Source organism: Vanessa atalanta, chromosome Z (assembly GCF_905147765.1).
Source record: "Vanessa atalanta chromosome Z, ilVanAtal1.2, whole genome shotgun sequence".
Lineage (NCBI taxonomy): Eukaryota > Metazoa > Arthropoda > Insecta > Lepidoptera > Nymphalidae > Vanessa > Vanessa atalanta.
In genome coordinates, this window is record NC_061902.1 from 11,982,603 (window position 1) to 11,993,656 (window position 11,054).

General features: G+C 31.1%; 1 protein-coding gene across 1 annotated transcript; it reads left to right on the plus strand.

The window, feature by feature from the left end:
* The first annotated feature begins 433 nt into the window (after positions 1-433).
* On the plus strand, positions 434-9,195 carry LOC125075953. The gene is made up of 6 exons (XM_047687838.1): positions 434-599; positions 5,502-5,646; positions 7,117-7,297; positions 7,595-7,678; positions 7,867-7,962; positions 8,942-9,195. Exons 1-6 carry the CDS (start codon positions 583-585, stop codon positions 9,037-9,039), a joined length of 621 nt encoding a protein of 206 aa, XP_047543794.1. The 5' UTR covers positions 434-582; the 3' UTR covers positions 9,040-9,195.
* Positions 9,196-11,054: the final 1,859 nt, after the last annotated feature.

The window sequence follows — 11,054 nt, forward strand, 5'->3', positions numbered from 1 at the left end:
AAGTTTATCTTACAAAGGTCAAAATTGCTTAAATTTATTTTAAGACATTATATTTTAAGAATATTTCATCACAACGAGTAAGGGAAGACAAATTATTATAATTGAATTAACGTGTATAAAAAAATTATAATTTTTCTTAGATTGTAGTAATTTCCATTGTCAAAATAAAAAAGAAACACTTTTTGATTTTACTTCTATTGAAATATTTGATAGAAATATATTATTATTAATAAAATAGATTATTTTCCAGCCTAAATTCATAAAATACTGATGATCGTTACTATTTGACCTGAAACGGTAACAACAGGATTTGCTTCGTACGAAACAAGTAGTAGTTACTTTGCTAGTGGTATGTGGGCAATGCTCGGCATGCGTCACAGCACGTGTGCTACTCCGAATATAAATTAGGCTAGTGGTGTTGGGGCGGCGGGCGGCTGCACCAACTCCAAACGCCGGAGGTGTCGGTGTTGGAACGGCAGATCAAGCGTGGCCTCCGATCGTTGTGGACCTGCTCACAATCGCTCTACAGAGAAAGGATCGACTCGAGTGCTTCTTGCGACATCCGTGCCCGACAAAATAAACATGAGGATACTACCCCTGTGAGTACATTTTCTACGTATTTATTTTTTAATAAAATCCTATTATTATATATATTATTTTCATATACAGTATACCTGTATTGCCCGCTTTGCGATTGCACTTGCGATTTCAAAATATTGTAATAAATTGTTTTTAATGAATTGGTGAGTAAAATTCACAATAAACAATTACACTTCATTAAAAATACTAAACTATATATATAACGATCAGGTAGGTTTTGAAAGTCAAACGGTCCCTACAGCTTAGCGATAAAATGTACAATATAACTTTTAATCATTAAAACTAGTGAGAGGTATGCAAACGAAGGTCTGCTTATTATAGGCAACAAAATAACGTGTTAAACAAGTAGGTATTGTTAAGAATCGAATACAATTGACATGTTAATAAATATTTGTATATATGTAAGTATCGAGCCTTTCTAATGACGAATGTTAGTCTTCGAAGTCATCTCAGGAGTTTTGTCCATGATAGTAATTCATAGTCAATCTAGAAACTATTGTTCTTATATTTCACATTGTGATAAAAAAACAGTGTTCCTTTTTTTAAATCATTTGTTTTTAATTCATATTTTTAAGGCCTGTTTTATGTTATATCGGCATCATATCCGTATTTTTATTCAGATGAATAGGTATTCTAGGTCGAATGAGCTTATCAGATATGTTTTCAGTTAGCATTCTCTTCTGTTCGGCGTAAGATCAAGTTAGTTGAATAATACAGTCACGACCGTAATGCTAATGCAACAGTAGAAAAATGTTTCTGATTCCTCGTTTCATAATACGTGACTTATAAACCTCATTATATGCTATGGGTTGACCTAGTGTACCAAACCAATTATTTTTTTAAATCAATGAGGCAAATCTACGAACCGGTTGCCGAATCAGTCAGTCTCACATTAAAAGTAGCGCTCGGAAGCAATAATTAGATTTTACAATAAATTATATAAAGTAAGTACATCCATGGTATAACAAGGGAATTTTCAGACCACCATGTCTTTTTTAATACGTGTCGCAGTCATCCAACACATCTGTATAATGTAGTAACATTATGCAGATGATTGGATGGATGACGAGAGCAGTCTGCATTTTTCATGTAGCATGAACTGGCTTTTAACCTTTCAACTGGTGTCCTCATTTTAATAAAAGCACCGCATAAGTAGCTTTATTGAATCGCGGTTGCTAATTTGATTAAATCTTATTCTTTACAGAATAATACATAAATTAGCAAATCATTATTGAAAAAATTTAGATGATTTCTCGTCGACCCGTAAGACCATTGTAGACGAGTATTTGTTTTATGTGTTACTTGTAACAAACGATGAGACTTTCATTTCGGATAAAGAGTAGATAAACATTTATAACATGCAGCGAGTATCCGTATCCGAGTTCACGAGATCGCTTATGTAAACGCGCTTGATTTGTTCGAAAGTACGCCTTTAAAATTGTTTAGATCTAACGCAATAGATTATTATCTTCAAGTGTTGTGAAACATAAGAAAACTCTTTTAAAATTATAACTTTAATTGAAATTTGCCTCTTTTCTATAAAACAATAACCTTTATCTTTGATACCAGAAAAAAGATTCATTTAAAACAAAAATTGTCGTTAGAGTTATAAAATTATTCAGCAGAAACATTTTTCAGAACAATTATTTTTATTTACATAAACATTATACAAAATATTTTTTATGTTATTTTTATATTGAAATAAAAATAAATAAAAGTATGTACGTATAATATGTATATTGAAAGTTTACCTATGAAATAAATAAATAAACAAACACCAACAATCCTATGTAACAAACTACCAGCCGTGAATGTGGTTACTTCCAGTTGGTGGCCTCAATTAATAAAGATTATGTATTAAAATAAAGACACAATTCACTTTATGTTATACTTTAATATAATTTTTTCATACAATTATATGTGAAAACAACTGATGAAAAATGTAATGATTAAATTATACAGATATGTATAAACCTTTGCTAAACGAACTTTCCTTAATGACTGAATTTCAACGCACAGCTTAAACAGAAATAGAAAAAGTCTTGAAAATTGAAGACGACCTTACTTTTGTAATGTAGAATCGAAATTTGTGGCATTCACATTTTAAGGGGACATCCTCTCAATCTACAACGTCAACCAATCGATCCAATCAAAGTTTAGTTTTGAGGCCTATATTGTCCTAGATCAACTATTTTATTGTTCATAAAATTTTTATTGTGAAATAAATATAATATATTCAAAAGTTTTAGAACACCAAGGCAGACAACGAGGGGTAGCGACGGTTTATTAATTGAGTCATTATTTAGCAGTACTGACCATTAAATTCAAATATATCATATCGTATATTGAGCAATTACATCGTTTCGATTAAAAGAAATTACAAAAACAAAATTGTAATTTCTTTGTGCATATAATTGTCGAACTCGAAATCCACAACTCGCGCAAGCGCAACACTGTGGGAAGGTTCACGTGCATGGTACTTCACACGAATGTCTCAATTTATTCGATAACATCATATTGCAGTAGATTTCATAGAAGACAATAAGCTTGAGAAATTTAACAAATCTTTTGAAATCCTCTAAGACGATTATCTAGAACCAATGTTTCGTAAAAAATATTTTAGAAATTTAGAAAATCCTACTTATAACCAAATGTGCGTAACGCAGCTGATTCGTTATACTTAGGTAGTGGACACTGCAGCGAGTCGGCTACCGCATTGCACCGCGATCGCGAGGTCACTCCAATGCTTACCATTTCTGGTTTTGCGAATGACCTTGACTTGAATTTTTGGGTTGGTGTTACACCTTAGTATCACTTGAACACATACTACGATATATGGGTGTATAGATGTCGCACGTATAGAAAGTTCAACTTTTCACTATGTGACTTGAATCTGTAACAAAAGCGATTTCCAAATTTACAATGCATATGTCATGAAAGAAGTTGAATACGTTGTCTATAACGAGTAGTTACAATTTCGACTTTGATGAATAAAACATATTTTATTGTATTCACGTAGATATTTTAGGATTTATTATGTGCCCATGTTAGAATACGAATTGAGTGATTTCCCTTGTTTTAACGTTGACTCGTCTTTTATATAAAATGGAGAAAGTTATGGGAGATCGCGATAACACAATCGGAAGCGGATGCGGAAATTGCTTAACTCAGTCAGATGCGACCCTGCGAAGAGACCTGTTACTCAACTATCATAAAACAACAAGTTGACCTTTAGTTGTCAACGGCTGGAGGCTTTTACGCACTCACGTCCCATGCGCGGGTTCGAAGCGCCGACATACCAACCCACCTCCATGCGACATTCACCGAACCTCTTATTACAAACTCGTAGTTCGATTTGACATTTAAAACCATTTCGATATTTAGCACACATCTCAACGGAATCAACTCAAAGAATGTTTTACTAGGAAGAATACATTTGATACATTAAAAAAAAAATGTCGAAATCCTTGACCTTATACAGCAATAAAAATAATCTTGTTTGTCATTTACGTGGATAAATTAAAGAAATCAGAAATCATTTGCAAAATTCACAAATTAACTAATCTATCTATATGCATCTATGTATGACGTATCAACATTTTACATTGCACTATGTATCCTTTATACTAAATGTTTAGCGACTACATTAAAAGGTTGAATATACAAGGACAAAATTGCAAAACTCGGATCAAGTTTTATCTTATAGTCGATTAATATACCTATAGTCTTATTTGTGAGTTAAATTGCTAAATAAAATATTCAACCTACGTAGCCGATTCAATAAGATGTACATGTATAAAAATAATTCAATACATGAATTGAATAATAGAATTACGAGTATGAAGATGACATTTTGATCTTAACGTCTTTCAGCTAGCTAAGTGCAATATTCACTTTTACTTTGTGTGTAACATCGACATTTCGCAATCACCAGGTTAACGGTTCGTATGTGAATATTAAAATAAAAAAAAATCCTCTTCTCTTTTTGAAGAGATGATTTAATGCTTATTGTACCAAGTTGTTCCCATATTGATTGGTGGATATAAACGTGGCATTTTTTGCTTTCCTTACGATTTACAGACGAGAGCAAGACGATTCAAAGTACGAATTAAGCACATCAAAATTCACTCCCGTTGGATTGAAACCGCAATCATCGTTTAAATTTTTACATTTAAGTATTTTAGTAAATAAATAATTAGGCCTTCAATATATTTTTTTACCCATTAACTATAAATAATATATAATATATAATAATAACTATATATAATTATTCCTTTATATTATATATTTCTAGAATATAGTCTACTAGACAATCTACGTTTACAATGACCTAAGAGCTGTCGCATGTCTATGCTGATTGATTGAATCTTCGTAACTCAAAAAGGCAATAACGGCCTGTATATTCAATGATATAAGGATGTCTATTGAACAACGTTTCCTTTTTATAAACTTTTCATCAAAAGTTATAATTGAATGTAACACTTTCTATTGATTACATGATTTCACATCTGAACAGGTTGATACATCAGCTTGTCTGTTAAATAACGCGTTGCCATTTAAAGATGGATTAAACAATTTATTACATTCTTATAGTAGGGTCAAAAATGTTAAATTTTATTTGTGATATCATTAAAATTAATTTACAATAAGAGACATTCCTATCACATAATATCACTAATTAAGATAATAATCGTTATGATTTGTTATGTACATATATGACCGTCAAAATATTTCTCTGAATAGTTTGTTTAATAGAAGAAATACTAGGTATGGAAAGTAATGATTACCCACATTTCAAAGAAATTTAGACGAAGTTCTTTCTCTCTTTATCAGGTCATCGTCATCCTTTTTATAAATTGTGAAAAACATGTTAAGTATTAATAAAAATCTTAAATTTACAGGATTGTGTTCATAGCCTGCTTGCTGTATCAGACGGCGGCGCGACCACAGGATGATTCTGAGCCTCGATCCGCGTCCAACCGTGGTTTATTGAAGAGAGGTCTGGTTAGCAAGGCCAAAACCACTACCACCACGGCAGCACCACAGGTTAAAAACTTTGCCCATATTTTTTTTTGTAATTTGAAAATCTTATTAGTTATTATTGAAACGTTCATGTTTTTTATATATATGACTTTCGAAGGTGTGATCTTAGTGTTTTTTTTTATTTGTCTGTTTAAATGCTCTAAGAATATAAATTACAAGTAGACAAATGATTATTAAATTTAGATACATAAACAAATAAAGTTTTTAATGATTTTAATACCGAAGTAAAGTTCAAATTATTAAAATTGTGAAACAAATAACATTTTAAAAATCATTTTTCGAATACTGTTTTGGAGCGAATTTGGAAACTTGTATATACTAATTATTATTTTCGACGAGTCTTTATAAAATAAAATATAAACTTCCAAGATTACATACGCCATATCAATGCAACAACTTGACATTGGAGTAGTAAAAGGTGTGGAGATAGGCCATACTCAAGGACTAGGTAAATTGCCATTACTTTTATAGAAATACTAAGAAGTAACGTAATCATTTCCTGTTCACTGTAAGATACATTAAATGTATATAAATAGGTTTTATTAAAATATTAATAGGACATTGTTTTTAATCTGTTGCAACCTATAATTAAGTTTTATTTGTCAAGTTCACAATTAGTAAGAAACAACAGTACATACCTCACCACATTGACTTATTTTGGACGAGCAACACAACTGAGGCATAATTTTTAAGGGCATTGGCAATCCACAAAATATTTTTGCAAGATGTCATTCAATAATCATTTAGTTCAAGGCGAGTTTGACTGGTGTTCGATGGACGGGTCGCCTTCGCAGCGACCTCAACATGGGTTCCTTTTCCTCGGTGGCATTTCTACATGCGCCTTAATAACGCACTTGTATTGATTGAACTGGTTCTCGATGGAAATATTGCGACCGCTATTGGAATGTATGCAACCTCTTTGTGGGCTGTGACGTATTCAACGCGAAATGAAGGCATGCGCTGAACAATGATAACTTTTAACATTCGAAGGTCTTCTAGGAACGTATTCATGTAATTTTTAATATTGTTTTTGTAGGTATGACGAGTCATTTAACGATTGTTTCTAGAATAGGCTCTACGTAAGATTGGTAAATGTTAAATAAAATAAACATCGTTAGTTATTATAATTTAATAAATTTATTTACTATCAAGCTAATATTTAGGACAAAACGACGCAGCCGTATTGAATTTATTGTAACTTTACACAGCTTATGAAACTTTCCGGGTTACCGCAAACAAGCAATCCTCATTTTATAGCTCCACTAGCGGTTCCACGCAGCGTTGCTATCATCGTATTTTAATATTTTATACAATGTTATATATTCAAATGAAAATGTCCGATGCCTAAGCAAATTTAATTTGGTGAGAATCAACCGAGAGTTTTAAGGAAATACAAGTCAGAAGCAGTTGTTGATATTAAAGAAAAAGAACATAAAACGACACATTCTAAATTAAAATTACATTATTTTTCAGGAAGAAGAAGAATACGAGGATGAAGCTGAATACCCAGAAGGTGAAGCTCAGGAACCCTCCACGGAGACACCACCTTCCTCCACAGAAGGCAAAAAGTTAGTCGGAAACGGCATTCGTCCTTTCCGAAGTAACACTGATTTATTAGAAGCCTTGAAGAGACGACGTGCCCAAGTTGCGGAAGGTACAGTTACATACAAACGCATTCGCATAATTATCTGGTAATATTTAAATTATGTAATGGAACCAGTGTACAGTAATATATCAAAACCTATCCGGTGATTTTCATATAATCACAATATGATTAATTGCAAGTCGTTCCAAATGCCCTCTAATATTAAGGATTATTTTTTTGTTTTAAAATAATCCTGTATTAAAATCAACTTGACTGCCTTGCACTGTACCTTGAGACATACGCTCTAAATTATAACGAAGCGGAATTCTCGTATGACATCAATCATTTATCTATTTATCTTTTCAGCTAAAAATCAAGGTAACTCCGCTCCTTCCGTAGCGCAGCCTCTATCCGACGGTCAAACGGAAGCCCCTGTCAAAGCTAACTTCAGTAAGAGTACAAATATTGTTATTGCTCATTGATTGTCCTTTATTTAGAACAGAAACATTTCCACGGTATCATTCTTATTAATCAATGATTTTGTTAAATCTCAATTCATTTGATGATTGAAAAAAAACAAAAAAACATTTTTTTTAAACGTTACACAATTGAGTTTCATGTTTTGTTTAATTCATCAGGCAAAAAGCGGTTCAACACAGCGACGAGAGAGACAAAGACCGATGAAGCTCCCGCACCAGCACCTGCCAAGCCCAGCAGAGGTCGTTTTGGAAGGCGTACGTATCATAAAACCTTATAGCCATAATTCCATCAATTGTATTTTATTTATTCCATGTAGTAAATTGAAAATTTTGTCTGTCTGTTCGGGGATAATAATCACTGTTGAGTCTTTATTACATAAAAATCGGTTTAACTGTTTCGATGTTCGATATTTCATGCTTATCTATATTTTATATAAAATGAAGTTTGTTGTCTGTGATTTCAAAAATTTTTTTCAAGTTAATAAGTGTATATATTAGTTAATATTACTAATATAGTATTTTCGCCACAACCAAATAAAAGCTATTACGTTTACATACCTAACACAAAATTCGGAACATAATCGTTTATACAATAATTTATTTATTTTATATGAATATATAAGTAATTAATGTGTAAAATAATTAACCTGATATTTTTCTTGCGCAGTAGAATAAAAAAAAAAAAAATCGAATACTTCGTCGGAACGTATTTTATATTTTAAAAAGTTGCTTAACCTTAATGCTGGTTATTATTATGTAAATATTTCCTTCATGGTCCCCTGCGCCTAACACGTGTTTAATAAAATCACTGTTCGAAATAATGTTGCATTATTTAGGTTAAAAACCGTTCTAGAAGAAAATAAATTGGCATATTGACCGTGGCGAGTGTTGAAAATAAAACTATTAAGCAATTATAAATTGCAATATAAATAACCATAACCGAATAATTTCACCACATCATTAAAAAAAAACTATTTCTTTATCTAGCAATAAGTACATTCGGAGCAACAAGTTCTTCAAATAACTTAAAATACTTTACTAAATATAAACAATATAGAACACTAGTCATCATCAGTCATAATAAAAAATATGTTTGGTGTAATTAGTAACATGCATTGTTATTGACGGAGTTCATTTAAATGTATATCAGATAAGCTATTATCGTAATCGTAATCTCGAAATATAAACGAAAAAAAAATTAGTTTAAATTATTTTTTATTTATATAACTTGCAGCATCATCAAAGTCTATCCAGGAAGTTGAGCCTGAAGAACAGAATGACACCACTCCCCCAGCAAGGACTGGCAGGACATTCAGAAGGGGAGGCAATTAGATCTTCCATTTATCCCTACTATCCCCCCCATATTCCATCCTAATCCGCCCAAACCTCCTCAAAATTAGTGATATCACTGCCATCAGATATTCTGGTCTGAACTCATCAGCTCCGATGAATGAAGAAATGATTTATATCTACTATTTGTAAATTATGTATAAGTAATTATAATAAATAATTTTAATTTTTTATTATTTTTTTTTAAACGAACCTGTGACTATCGATATTTGGACATAATAAAGAAAACCAGTTGTTGATTTTAAACGTGATTTGGTGCAATAATTTACAAGTTGTTAAGTAAATTAATGTTTTTGCCCCACCCAATTACGTTCTATTATTTATTACTAACTTTGGTTGGATGATAGGTTTTTCTAAGCACAACAAGTTACTTAGGAGTCTTGTAATATAAATGGAAGTAAGTACTATCTTACGTCCTCTTACAACGGCTACAGACGTAAAATACATTTTTTTAATTTTCCCTTAAATTTGGGAATGAAGAATTGTTTGAGAGTACTTCAATTTTGAAAGGGATGGTAGTTATTAGCGATGAAATATGGTAGGGCCACCATATAGACCCCTATACGGTTTGTCATACGTTGTCACTGAAATGTCAACTGTCGTTGAAATATGAAAATTAAAATTTGGGCTTCACGGCAGCAAAATTAGGGTTTTTTTAGATTTGGGCTAAAATAGGTAGTGGATGAAACTCAGTAAACTAAATACTTTTAAATTTTCGAGATAGTAATTTGTGAATTGATTTATTTAAGTAAGTATCTAAGTAGATAATTAAGATTAATGTGATTTTAAGGTATTTGTCAAATTTAAATGTAAGTTCGTATGAGGTTTCTTTCGAGTTTAATGGTAATAATTTGAACCATTACAAGTATTTAAATTCTTTATTTAAATAAATTTGTTAAATAAAGACAAAGAATTAAATACCTCAGTATTGGAAAAATGAAACCACTGTCCACTAAATGATAAAATAGCCGATTGCAACGCATTTTCGTCACAAAGTGTATTCCACGCAGTTGAAGCCGCGTGGTTCAGGTAGTAATAATATAAATAAATTTGTATAGGTAACCTATCCTACATAGATGCTACATCGCACCTGAATATGATGTATATATTATTTGAAATATCTTACAAAATATAATTATTTATAAGATTAAGGGGACTACATGAGCTAAATGCAAGTTTTATAATGCAAAAAAGTATATGATCCAATGCAGTAAACCAAATGAAAAAAATATATGATAATCTTCAGGATACATGCTAAGTATTTGTTATTTTGAAAACATGATGTAATTAATTTGGTACGATAGAAAAAAATCACAAAGTTACCTCTAAAAAGATCTTTTAATCAATAATAACTATACTTATATACGTTCCATAATTCTGGTTTTTTGTCAGATTATTCTACAAGCAATATACTATTTAACCTCGGTTTCACTTTTTTAGTAAAATCAATAGATTTTTTTTAAATCCGATATTCTTATTTTCGAACAAAATGCGTACGCATGTGTGCGTAAACGCCGTGTACAGACAATGCCGGCCGAGGCCTGATGCTATACAGACGTGTCGATCTTTTCGCCGCATCATTCATTACGTTACGAGATATTTTTTTGTAATTTTAATTGTAAATTCATTGTTTCATGTTTTCTTATAATAAATTTTATTCTTTCTTGTAAATAAATATATTAAGTTAAAATAGTGTAATAGTAATTAGGCATTTGATTTTTAATAATATTTTTTGTTATAAATTTTAATTGTGTAAATATGGGAAATAAAGTGAAACGCGTAAGGAAAACTAAAAAACGTTTATATAAATCAAGCGCCGAACATACATATGAACGATATTAAAAGGTAAGAGTATTTAATTAGTAAACATATTTTTTTTTATATAAATTTTGAATATTGAAAACATCTATTAGAAAAATGTGCAATCAGTTCGCATATAATCAGATTTTTCGAGCAATTCTTAATAATTACGATAGAGTATTTGGTTAAAGGAAGGA

Excerpts from the sequence above, each read along its gene's own strand:
- LOC125075953 (XM_047687838.1), top strand. Across the intron at positions 7,679-7,866 it reads CCCTGTCAAAGCTAACTTCA|GCAAAAAGCGGTTCAACACA; the intron begins GTAAGAGTACAA and ends TTAATTCATCAG. Across the intron at positions 7,963-8,941 it reads CAGAGGTCGTTTTGGAAGGC|CATCATCAAAGTCTATCCAG; the intron begins GTACGTATCATA and ends TATAACTTGCAG.